Source organism: Amphiprion ocellaris, chromosome 20 (genome assembly GCF_022539595.1).
Source record: "Amphiprion ocellaris isolate individual 3 ecotype Okinawa chromosome 20, ASM2253959v1, whole genome shotgun sequence".
Classification (NCBI taxonomy): Eukaryota; Metazoa; Chordata; class Actinopteri; family Pomacentridae; genus Amphiprion; species Amphiprion ocellaris.
In genome coordinates, this window is record NC_072785.1 from 12,244,349 (window position 1) to 12,257,479 (window position 13,131).

General features: G+C 44.1%; 1 protein-coding gene across 3 annotated transcripts in view; it reads left to right on the top strand.

Annotated features, from left to right (window-relative positions):
- The first annotated feature begins 2,441 nt into the window (after positions 1-2,441).
- msrab (methionine sulfoxide reductase Ab) overlaps positions 2,442-13,131 on the top strand; it is a 37,392-nt gene continuing 26,702 nt past the window's right edge. For 2 of the 3 annotated variants that reach the window (XM_055006249.1, XM_023277453.3), the window contains exons 1-3: positions 2,442-2,739; positions 9,128-9,196; positions 9,372-9,491. In XM_055006249.1, the coding sequence (XP_054862224.1) occupies positions 2,457-2,739; positions 9,128-9,196; positions 9,372-9,491 (472 nt within the window). In that variant the 5' untranslated portion in view covers positions 2,442-2,456. Of the gene's footprint in view, positions 2,740-6,262; positions 6,443-9,127; positions 9,197-9,371; positions 9,492-13,131 lie in introns of those variants that run through there. The other variant, XM_055006248.1, reaches the window with a different exon arrangement.

Genomic DNA, 13,131 nt, shown 5'->3' on the forward strand with positions numbered 1-13,131 from the left:
AGAGGCAGCTATTGAGTCGAGGTGCAAACTGCTTGTGAGTCACACTATTGCTTGGTAATATCTTCCACAAACACACAAACAATCAAACAAACAAATGCTGGAGTCCTGTATTGAATTACAAATAAGCGTTTTGGCTCATTAAATAAAATTGCATTAAACTGTCAGAAGCAGGTATGTAACACAGCTTCCCAACCATCTCCCAGTCAAACAGGGGGCTTACCAGCAATGATACCCAGTTAAAGTCTGCTGCAGTGTTTAATTCCAGGTCATTTCATAATCTCTTTGATACTCATTCACATCTGCACATCTCTTTGCTCTCACTCACTGACAATCAAACAGCTGCAAGCTGGCACACTCACTAAATCCTCCGCTACAACACACAAACCACACACACAAACATATGCAATCATCCACCACGTGCACACACATACACTACATACACAAGAGAGGCCACACATACACTCACATGCCAATGCGCACACAAGCACTCATGCACAAACAAAACCAAGTGCACGTACACAATCCTGTGCAAACTGCAATTGCATTCATGCAAAAAAAGTGTTTTTTTTTTCCACGACATATTCTTCTAAATTAAAAGTAGATCCTTTCACCTTGGCAGCAGAGACAGGAAAACCCTACATTTATTGATCATTTGTTAGAAGAATGCACACAGACATTTACAAATACACACACGGGGAGGAAATTAACACACAACATGGGCTCTCTGTACATATGTCGTTCTCTTCCACCCCTGTGGTTCTCTTCACCTCTTCCTTCCCCGTCTTCTCCTTTCCTCCTCCTGCAACCCCCCACCCTCCAAAACACCCCAATCATCCTGCATCAACAGGCATGTGAACCCAGTGTTCAGTTCATCTCTTTCTATCGCTCTCGCTCCCTCACTCCCTCACTCTCTGCCTGCTCTATTTTCATCTGTGTGCTTCCACTCTCCTAGCTTTCGGGTAATTACCTGGCATTTGCATTGCAAAGTCCCCTGTGCCGCCCTCAGCTCCTCCGCAGGTGATTGAGCTTCATTTCCCCAGCAGATAAGAGAGAGAGAAAGAGGAAGAGAGAGGGAGGAAAGGAGGATTTCAGCAGGGGTGTGATGTTATTCTGGATTGCAGGATATAGGAACAATGCCCTGAATTCTTTGTTATCCTCATTGTCTGGTATCTGAGCGCACACAAGAATGTTTGAAGTTCCTCACACGTAAATAATCATCGTCATTACTATCACATCACTTGGTCTGGTTGTAGTTGAAGTGAAATCAGAACGCAGTGGAATCTGACTAGTGCAGGCCTGTGACTCTGAGTGACAGCTTTAGACTGATAGTTCAAATAGTTTGCCTTTACTTGATAGGTTACAGTAGCAAATCAGGCAGGAAATGTGAAGACAGAGGGACAAGCGTGCGACATTCAACAACGAATTTTACAGCTGCTTTATGTCTTCAGCCACAAGCCCAACGGGATCCTTAGTGACCCTTGTCTGGGGTGAACCAATGATTTATTTTTTTATTAATTGTTATGTATAATTCACCACAAAAAAAGCAAAATATATCCTTCAGAGTTTCCTGGAGTTCACAGTTGAGTCCCAGAACACCTTGTGTTGTCCTAGCAGCTGTGCTAAACCAGACGTTTGCAATGATATGAAACCGACAAAACCAACAAATTCTTGCACTGGAGACGCTTGAATCAAAAATAACTTCAAGAAACAATCAGCTGTGAAAGTTGGGGCTGATATTCCATTCACTTGACCACTTTTTTCAGCTCTGCTCTTGTCTTTTTCTTTTCATGTTGAGCTTTTGATCCAAGACTTCAGCATTCAGTGTTGTCAGATGACTGATATGACCTGCAGGAAGACTTTTACCTGGAGTTTGCAGCATTCTGCACATCTGAACCTCATATCTCCTGAGAATATATGCCTTAAATGCTGTTTTATGTCACTTTTCCATACAGATGCCATACTGTAACATGCAATTATGTCAAGAAAAGTACAGTTATCAGGTTTAAAGAGCAAAAATGAGGAAGACGCTCAATAGTGTGGAGTAAGGAAGGATGTAGTTGGGTTGTCTGAGGGAATATGACCACTGTTTGCAGTTTAATTACGCATGAATCGAGGCTAAAAACCGTTTTGTCGGATATTACCTGTGGACTCTTCATCCACATTAACCCCAAACACGCATTCCTTGATGCAGGAACGAACCACATAAAGGGGATAAACCTAACCATCTATATGTCCAACATGCCAACCTGGTGCACCAGAAGCGCCTCCCACCGAATGAGAGCTCGATAATTGGCGAGCGGCTCATTTGCATGCTGAACGCCGTGGATATTTATTTAAATTTAATTTCGTTCCCGCACACGGCGCTCTGCAGGCTTTTGTGCCAAAGTCATATTAACCCCTTGACTAGTTAATATGCAGTGCACGGCTTTGCCCACGCACGATGAATATTCATACTGATGGCGTTTTTCGCCGCCGTCTCTCCTCCCTTTTCCTCCCCTCCTTCCCTTCCCCTTTCTTCCCTCGGTCCGTCCCCCCTCCTCCTGCGTAACGGCGCGCTCTTTACATGGAGGCATCCCGGAAGACTCGGCCGCAGTTGTTCACTCAAACACGTTTACGCACCGTTTGGCTGCTTGTGGTTCATTGTGTCGCTCGCTGCCGCTGATACAATGTCAGCAAAGACCGAACTGCCGAGCAGAGATCGAGCTATGAAGGGACGAGAGGAGAAAATGGTCGTGGCAGGTAAATACAACCGCGGTGACAAGTTTATAAAGAAAAAAAAAGAAAAGGTGGAGCTGACACCTGCGTAACTGTCCATGTTGGAGTCACATGAGGTAAAGGGAGTGAAGTCAACAACTCATGTAAAAATAATGACAGAAAAAGGTGTCATTTTGCAGAAATACAAGAAATGGAATGAGATTAAGTCTATAAATCTATATAAGCCTGTATATTATGTACAAAGTCTGTATATTATGTACATACTGCTGTGTGAACTTTGTATTGAGTTATGAAACAGCTTATGAGGAAGCAGTTCTTTAAATGAGGTGATACGGAAGGATTCAAATAACAGATGCATCTAATGTGCAAGTTGGTTTTATTACAACATTTGCTCATTTTTAGGCCTAACTTTAGGTTCTGTGCAGCATCAAGTTCCCTCAACAAAATCTAATTTAAACAAAAAGCAAGTTCTTTGTTATTCTGTCACTGTTACCAAGAAGTGTGAACACCCTTCCGCAAGCATCAACTTGGAACTTTTCTAATGTTTTCATAGTGTCGAAAACGCAAGCAGCAACAAGATCCACTTCATTTTGGTGCGACTGGCAAAGTTTGGTGCAGAGATCAGTCCACCCATGCCAAGGCCGAGAGATAGCAAAACAAATACGTGATTGCGCAGTGAATAAAATGATAACTGCAGGATTTGTCGGTTAAGGTGCAGGTATTTATGTACAAAAGTCAGTCAAGGCAACAGATATTGCACAACACTGGGCTTCGAGAGAAATCCAGCAGCATTTAGTTGAGCTTAAAGTGAATCCATTCTGTCTTTCTGTCAGAAAATATGACGAAATTTAATAGTGTTGTGTCACATAGACATTTGTGATTCACACAGCTTGCTCCCATTACAACAGTGATTTGTGTCTTTGAGGTTTGTCCGTAAGAACCTCATATCGCCATACGTGCCATCTTATACATCAGTTAGATAGATTATCCCCTGTATAAATTGGTTGGGGACATGTACATAAAATCACAAAGATTCTAAAAAAGAATCCTACGTGTGAGGATGGTCAGGTGATCAACCATCAGCAGATTTTGTTGTGCTGTAGTTGCAAAGCATAACTTCAGCCCTTACCACAGTTGTTGGGGCATCAGATTTGTGAGGTGCAAACGTCATCATCCGTGGCTGATTCTCCCTCTGATATGTATCTCTGCTGCAGTTTTGATTTAACATTCCTTTACGTCATATACACTAGATGTTGCCACCTTGATGTCGTACACACAGACTGTGTATTCTCCATTTATCAACAATACAATGATGCGGATGAAAAATCACAGTTTTAGTGTAAATTTGTAATATATTTTGCTGCCATTTGTAGATTGTATGGATTTTTGTATACAGGCAGCCATTCAAACATGCATATCTAGCATGGTTAACCTTTTAATACAAGTAGGCCCAGGGTTACTGTAATACTGTTTAACCTGTAAGTCTTTGAACAGCAATAAAACCAAAATCTGTTGTGGCAGCAAAGGCCTATTGGGATGTATTGCAAATATTACAAATATGTGATGATTCAGTCAGCTCAAAGACATTCTGGCACTCGAGAAATATGTTTCAGTTCCTTTTCCTTCAGTTTTAGCCTGTTTCCATACACAAACTTGAACACATTTTACTACTTTTGCACAACTGTTTTCAATTTCATTCATTCTCGCAATGTAGCACCGAGTCTCAATTCCATCCCAGTCTGTCGTAACCTTTCATTCACATTTTACATTCAACTGTATTGGGACAGGAAGGCGGGTGGGAGAAACATATGAACCTGGTGCTCCCACTCATCACCACCTCAGACAGTAGCATCCTCAAAGTGCATTGTGGGAGCTGGGTGTGAGTGCATAGGAGGAAGTGGTGCCGCAGCATCCAGGGGCCCATCTGGGCATTATGCGCATGAAGGCTCCGCCCCGTCGTAAGTTCCTTCTCCGTCTGTCGAAGCAGCTCGGAGACACCGCATGGCAGAAATCTGTTCCTCCCCTTTCACAATGGGGGGGCAGTTTAGATGAGGACGGGGTTGTTCTCGTGTGTGTGTGTGTGTGTGTGTGTGTTGCAATAGCATGCTTCTGTGTTGGTCGGTGTGGGCCAGCAAGCATGAGTAATTTAAGGACTGCAAGAACAGTCTCCACATATGCCGTGTGCAGTCCCAGCCTTGTGTGTGTGAGTCTGTGCACACTTGTCCCCTCTCTACAATGAAGATCACAACATTTGAAAGTTGCTTCTCGCCCTCAAGCCTCTTTAAAGAAGCTCCTTGTTCCTTGTTTAGGCGTCCTGTTGTCCTGCATTCCCTCCCTTCGCTCCAGTCTGTATAATGTACTCTATGACCTTGGCGAGAATGATCCAGTGGCAGATTGCTACATGGTAGGGGCACAGTAGCTATTATTTTGAGTCAGTGCAGGATAGACTGCCAATATTTCTTCGAAACAGGATGGGGGAGGTCAGCTGACCAAAATCAATCTCTGTTACATGTTCCACTATAACTCTTAGAAAGCAGGTTCATAGCGAAGATATATTTCTGCCGTTATTTCCCTGTTGTTTCTCTGCTTTCTCCTGATGCCCTTGTCTTTTTTGGCTTTGAAGGGAGCTTAGAGGAGAAAAGGAAAAAGTATGTAAGCGAGTGAGAAAGCGTGCAAATTAGCTACACAAACATGAGATAAATAAATGAGAGAGATTTTGCTCATGGGCAGTGCTGTTGCTTGCTGATTACGATTGGTACCTCAGTAACCTGAAATATGGAGTTTGCTCGTTCTCCCAGTGGCCATGTGAGGTTTTCTCAAGGTGATCTGGTTTTCATGCCGCAGTCAGTTAAGTGAACTGGAGACCCTGAATAACTTGCCATGCATCTTGTCCACTGGAATAGACTCTAATCCCCTGTGACATAGGCTGTGTTTAAAATGGATGGTTTTGCTCTTGTATATCTGCAGAGGGAGTGTGTAGGTTCGTTTTTCATTATATACATTTCCCCTTTACCATGCATTTAAAAAGAAGACGCATTACGCTCAGCCAGGTGGATGCTGTCGCCTTCTTTTACCATCAAATCAACTTTTCAGATAGATTTGCCAGCAGGCCCCAACAGGATGTGCCTCCATCTTGCTGGAAGCAGATAGTGGAGCTGATGCTATAGTAGGTAGTCCTCTCCATAGCAACTGTTTCCGTTGCTAGGATACAGTATGTATGGAATACAGGACTGGCTTGAAAGTTGTGCTCTTTACAGTCTGGACAGTTTTCCTACCCTGAACAGCGGCAGCTTTAAATGCACTCAGATTGATTGTTTAAAGGCCAAAGCAGCATCGTTTTCATTACTTACCTCTTACTGTTCTTAAAAATGGACCACCTCCCACCAGTCTTGCCTCTTTCCTCCCCTCCCCTGCGTTGCCCCACTCCTTCTCGCCCCCTACCCATCCTCCCATACAGCAGAGGGTAGTTGGCACCAGTATAAAGCATCAGCCTCCTCCGACGACTCGTGCCTGACTCCCTGCCAACCTGTGTGAAGCTAGAAAGACGAATAGCAAGAGGGAGGGAAGGGGAAGAGAGAGGGAAAGAGAGAGAATGGATTTTTTTGGAAGGAAATAAACAGAGCAGCCTGGAAATCGACCTTCCATCACCAGTTTTGGCATCCAGGGACAGTACCTCTCCCGTGTCTCTATGTGAGGAGGCAGCAGCGCTCGGACTCCAGTTTTACGGGTGAGAAACACGGAGCCACGTTTTGAACCAGAGGCTAGCAAAGAGTAAATACCCGCCGAACCAAGTCAAACTGGACGCTATTATCCGCTAAGCAACAGATAGATTGTTGTGCCCTTGACTGGTGGCAACCTTGATTCAAGCAGAGTGGTAGGGTGTCGGGTCCGATGTTTTGGTTCTGGTCCAGCCGCCTACAGCCGCCATGCTAAAAGCAACAAAAGGTGACCAAAGTATTCCGCTTCACTCCCGCTGTACTGTATAGCATGCACTGTGCTTTTCAGATATCCTTGAAAACAAAGGCACACAAAAGAAATTACGCCCATATCTCATCCAAGTTGGAAAAAAAAAAATCCTTTTCATGAATCCTTCCCCCATATTCAGCCTGTTTTCTTCTTTTGTAAGCTCAGTCAGTCACCCTCCCTGCTTGTTTTTTGTCGTTCCTCTATTCTTTCTTTTGCTGGCGTAGTGAGGCGGCGTAGTGAGGGTATTCAGCCAGTTCTTCCTCAGTGCCTGTGTGTGTGTTAGATGGGGTAATTCTGGCAGAATGGGGTGTGGGCGCTGGTCTGGCAGGGGGGAATGCCGCACTAGGCACAGTGAAAGGAGCCAGCCTGGCACCGTCTGGACCTCTGCCAGATGCTCCATGGGAGAAATACCCACTGCAGAGGTTGGTGTGCGAGCAATTGTGTGGCTGATTGCGTGCTTTGCGTGCGTGCAGGCGTCCAGTCGCGCACGTGCTTGCGAGGAGAGAGTGAGGGATGATGGGAAGGTGGTGCGAGGAAGAAGAGAGTGTGAAGTGAAGATGGAGAGACGGGAGGGTGGGGAGGTTTGGCTCGGAGTTGGCTTCTCTGGACAGCGCTGTGTCGGCATGTTCTTGGCTAACTTCGCTTTTACCTCTCTCTTTTCTGTTTGTTTATTTTTTTTTTTTGCGCTTGTTTGTTTTCTCTGTGTTCTCTCTTGGATGAAGTGCTTGGTCTTTTTTTATAAAGCGCCCAAAGGCATGGTGGTCTGAAAGCCAGAAGAATCCTTCACTGCCTCTCTACTACCCTCATCTGTTGCTTCTCACTGGCTATTTACTCCTTTTATTGTTTTGGCAGGCTGATCTCTCCTCCTCCTCTATCGCACACTTGTCTCCCTCTCGCGCTCTCATTTTCGCTCTCACAGTCATTTGGCAACTTCAGTACTTTTTATCGCATTGGCCAGCAACGGAGGACTCTCTAAGAGGGTGAGAGTGAGCGGAGGATAGAGACAATGGAAAAATTCGCAGGAGAAGGATGAAGATTTTTCTCCTGTCCTCCCACCACCTTAAGTCAACCCCGTGGACTGTTTAGCCAGTACAGCCACTGACACAGATACACTTTGATTGCAGCTGACTGTGTCTGAGAACATGACCTGGCAGTGCCAAACAACCTGCTGCTAAAAGACAGAACTGTGGCACAACAGGAGGGCAGGAAGAGACTTGCCTGAGGGCAGCCAGGCCCCTGTGACATTTCAGTCCTTTATGCTTCTGCAATCTGTTACTGCACAGAAAAACCAAACAATTTGGTCAAATATCACAAAGTTGCCCTTACACACCAGGACAGGCACTAGCAGCTCTAGCACTGTGGTGCTTTTTTTTGCCTCTTATATTCTTCAAAACACTTAATCTTGAAGGTTCCAGCATGGCAAAAACTGTTCCTTTTGAGTGCTTCTGTACTCTCTGGCTTTATAGTAATCTCTTTAAGGCTGAAATAAACTGCAGGTAGCTGTTGGTCTTTCGCCTTTTGTCGGTGTTACAGATGATCCCAGGCCTATCTAGGAAATGAACTATTATGCCTGTATCAGATTAGAGATTGTTTGTATTCAGGTCAGTGTCGCACATAACATCTCCGAGCAGCCATAGTAATTGAACATTGAACTTAGCGCAAGCATCCATTATTGGTATGTGCCTAAGCTCTTAGTGTACCCTATGGCCTGTTTATCTGTGGACTAATATTAGTGGTTGCAGTACAAACCAGCCTTGCTTAGCGGAGATTTGCACGCTAAGTCACCTCAGTCTTCTTAAACCCTAATCCCCCTCACACATCTGTGGGCCACACACACACACACACACACACACACACACACACACACACACACACACACACACACACACACACACACACACACACACACACACTTACTTCCTTTTTAGCACTCTAATTCCACGCAGCACAGTTGGCAGTAGAGTGTCACCTCTCAGCACTCCAGTTTGTTTTACTTACTGGGTATTTTTAACATGATAAAATAAAGATTAGAGGGAACGTCGGGTCTATTTGCGTGGCCCTCTCCTACATGTAAAGCTGTACATGCTCCTGACAGTGTCGCCATCGCTTTTGCTTTGTGGACTCCCAGCGGTGCCAAGCTGAACACTTAATACACTCACATTCAGTATGAAAGTGGAGGGAGACAGAGATCAGAAAATAACTGCTTCATTGTGTTTAATTGTGGGTATTGAGGGAGATGAAAGCAGGGATAGAATGGTGGTCAAAGCTGTGTAATCCCTTAAATATCGTCCTGCACAGAAGTCCGCGGCTCTGATCCACTGGCCTGGGTCAGCCTGCGAAGACCTACGAGGCCGACTTGAAGCTGCTAATGGGCCTCTCTGCTCGCATGCTGCAATTTTTACTGTTTCTATCTGATGCCATATTTGCACACTGTTTCCCTTCACAGACAAGCATGCAGTCAATGGCAAACCCACAGTGGAGCCTTTTCCAGAAGGCATGGAGACCATCATGTTTGGTGAGACTGCACAATCACACTTTTTTAAATATCTGAAATAATCCAATATGGAATCCTCGATTACCAGTTTGTGGTTAGTAACACATTTTGGTGAAATGCTGGTATTTACAGTGGATGGTATCACAGCACAGAAGCCCTAATTGTGCATGTGTTTGTGTGCTGTGCGTATGTTCAGGAATGGGCTGTTTCTGGGGAGCTGAGAGGCTTTTCTGGCGGCTTTCGGGAGTCTTTTCCACACAGGTTGGCTACGCCGGTGGCTTCACACCCAACCCCACCTACCATGAGGTCTGCACAGGTACGGCACTTTGCAACTTCTGTGCGTATTTACACCTCCTACACTTTGATTTGCATTAACCTGCCTGTGGGGACAGGAGGTGGGTTGGCAGGACATTGCCCTGCGAGATCAGTCAAGGTTCAAGGTACCAAAAAAATGCAAAGGATCAGAAATTATTATTAAACAAAAAAGAAAGAGAGTTGGAAAAGGTTGTTTTAAGTACAGCTCTCTCATCCTCTCGCTCCTTCCCTTCATCTGCAGTCAACTACTCAGAATGCACTGCTCCAGATGGGCTGCACCCCCGTCCCCGCCCCCCCATGACCTACTTGTAAGGATTGGGCTCTGTACTGTGCTGTACTGCGGCGTTTTTTGCCAACAGAGGTTACTGTGTATGAGGTGCCATGAATGGGCTTCTTTCCCTGAGAATATGATTCGGCGAACGTGTTGCTGCAGACGCAAGTGGGAATTCTGTGTATTTGCCGTCTAAGACGTCCAAAATATTCGACAACCTGTTTGGGTTTCTGACTGTCTCTTTCTGCTTTTCTCATCTTGACAATCAAATAGATTTTCTTGAGGGAGTTGATACATAATTCAAATGAAGACGTCTGGGTTGTGTCTCACTGTGTGTCCTTTCTTTTGTCTTTTAGGAGTCATAAGCTGTTAGTTTGGGGCTTCTCCATTTCTCGTGGTGCGTTATTGCAGGCAGAGATGGAGTCTAGGTGCAGACACAGCATGGGGGACATGGAGAGGAGGGGAAAGATGCTCTGGGCTTGACTGGCAGATTTTCTGAGCAGAGCCCGTCACAGGATTTCTACGTTTCTATCCGTCTGCCTCCCAGTTCCTCTCTCTCTGTCAGCTCCCCCAGTAATAAGATGGTCAGCTATGGAGGAAGATGGAGATGGTAGACAAATGACAGAAAAAGACAGACTGCAGCAAGTGAGGGAACGGGTAAAATAAACTTTTGAGGGGAAAGAAAATTTGTGAAAAAAGTGTGAGAAAGAATGGTTACCTGTCCATCGGCTGAGAGAGTGCAGGCGTCGCTCCAGTGGCCATGACGGAGCAGAACACTGCGACGGCATGAGACCGAGGAGCTGTCAACACAGCCAGGGCAGGACAGACAGACAGGCAGAAAAGTAGGGGTTGATGGAACTGTCAAAAGAGCTAGGGAAGGCTAGAAGGACAGGCGGATAGGTGGATGACCTGACGGACAGAAACAGGAGAGGTCGAGGTGCAGTCAGATTTATATTATGAGGACAGACAGCTGAGGGTGAAGAGAAGATGATTCTATCATTTATCAGCATATTTAATCTAATTCAAAAAGCAGTTTGTTTTGCAATTGAGTTCGCAGCAAAGAATCAAAAGGTGATGCTGTGTAACCTTTTGTGCTTTAGCTCTACTGTGCTGCACAAAGTTAAATCAAATCATCAAACTATAGCAACAGAACAGCTGCTGATCCTGTGTGTGTCCTTCAAAGAAACCCATATGATTGTTCAGAAATTACTTACAACAGTATTTTCTGTTCTGCCAAACTTTAGGAAATCAACCATTGTTAAAATTAGGGAAAGTATTGTTGTCAAAGTTGCAGGCCGTTGGTAGAAAATAGAGGTAGATGCATTGTCAGCCTGGTCAATTATATGCTGATAATTGGCATTTCTTCCAATTATTGGCATCCGTAGTTTTACTGGCCAATTACCAATAAATTAAATGCGCTATGTCAGGTCTGATACAACCACCTCTCTCTGTCTGTAGTCACTCTGTGATCTCAGAAATGACTGCAAAAACTGAACAAAAAACATAACTTGTTGCCACAAAACAGGAAATTAGCTACTGTCGCAGTGGCTAAGGCTATGCTAATGGCTAGCAGCTAAGTTAAAAGGCAACCACAGATTACCCTGAAACAGAGTCTGGAAAACAATAATTAATAATGCTTTAAGATATGGGACTTAGTGGGCAATCAAAGTTATGGAAGAGTGAAAGATTAAGAAAATAGAAGAGAACAGCAGATGTAACTACAGGAGACAAACTGATCAATCTCAGTCGATCCCACATAAACAGAGGAGAGCGTCCTAATTTAATCACTCCTACTTCTACTTTACATATTCAGTTATTCTCATAGCGATGAACAGAAAGTTTGAAGTGACAATGACTTTGTATTTGGTATTGAAATGGATAAAAAGTTATTGGCCTTTTCAGTGCTTCGTGTTGTTTTCTCCCTGATCGATCGCTGCTGGCATCAGAGACTTGTAAGAGAAATGTCACAAGCCAGTCACAATTCATGAAGTCCCCATGTGGTGTTTCTGTGGCCATCCCAACGTGAAATTACATTTTTGAGGGCGCATGCTTCAGCAGTGGCGTAGTTTTGGAGTCAATGTATGCAACCATCATAGATGCATTAGCAACCTGTAACATGAAAGAGTAAACTTCATTTGACGGTTATTACTTTCCTAAAAAGCAACATTCCTGAGTGTGTTACTAAAGGCATTTTTAAGTATTTGAAAAGGTTTTCAACCGCAGGGAACAATTAAACCAAAAAAGGGCAACATGATGGCATGTTGATTTTTGAGGCTGTAATCACCCAGAAGGCCGTTCACCTCACTCAAGGGTCCTTCAGCCAAACGCAGACTCTCTTGCAGCTTTAATGGTGCTGTTCTTCGTCACTTCTCAGCCTTTAACCCCTCTTCATATGGGACACGCTGGAGAGCCACAGCACATTGTCACCTTTTTTTTGCCAACAGGTCTTCACAGCTACTTTTGCTCCAATTGAATTCTCTGTTTTCTACTGTTCTTGTTGACCTCCCTGCACCTTGACACCCAGCTTACAGCCCAACTCACTGTTGTCTTTGTAAAATGGACACAGGCCCACACTGTGAGAGTTTCTGCACGTACATGGACATACTGATAAAGCAAAATATATGCTTATATGCTGCCATTTTATTACAACAAATGGTGAACATCTCCAGCAGAAACTGACTGTTTGTTGTGAGCTTTTTGTGACAGACTGCTAGCAACACATTGTGCCATTGTTGATTTAAGAAACAAGTGAAATCCTTCATGTTTGTTTGGCATGAGATGATCCTTGAGCATGTGGAGTAGGGATAGACCGATTATGGTGGCCGACATTTGGCATTTTTCTGATTATCCATGTTAGTGTTTTTATTGACTGATTATTGATAGATTAAATGTGCTACTTCAGGTCTGACATAGCCACTTCTCTGTCTGTAGTCAATCTGTGGTCACAGAAATGTCTCTCAAGCAGAGACTGCAAAAACTGAACAAGAAACTCAAGGTGTTGCCACAAACCAGGAAGTTTGCTATACATTATTATAATAATTAGCTCTCACAGTGGCTATGGCTAGCAGCTAAGTTAGAAGGTAGCCACACATTACCTTGAAACAGAGTCTGGAAAACAGTAATTAAAAATGCTTTAAGATCCGGACTTACTGAGCAGTAAAAGTGACAGAACAGTGAAAGATTAAGAAAATAGAGAAGAACAGCAGATGTAACTACAGGAGACAAACTGATCAATCTCAGTCAATCCCACATAAACAGAGGAGAGAGTCCTAATTTTATCGCTTCTTTTTCTATTAACATATTCAGTTATAGTCACCCTTATTAAAAACAAAGTGCATTTTTTTTTGAATGACATGTTCTCTGCTATCAC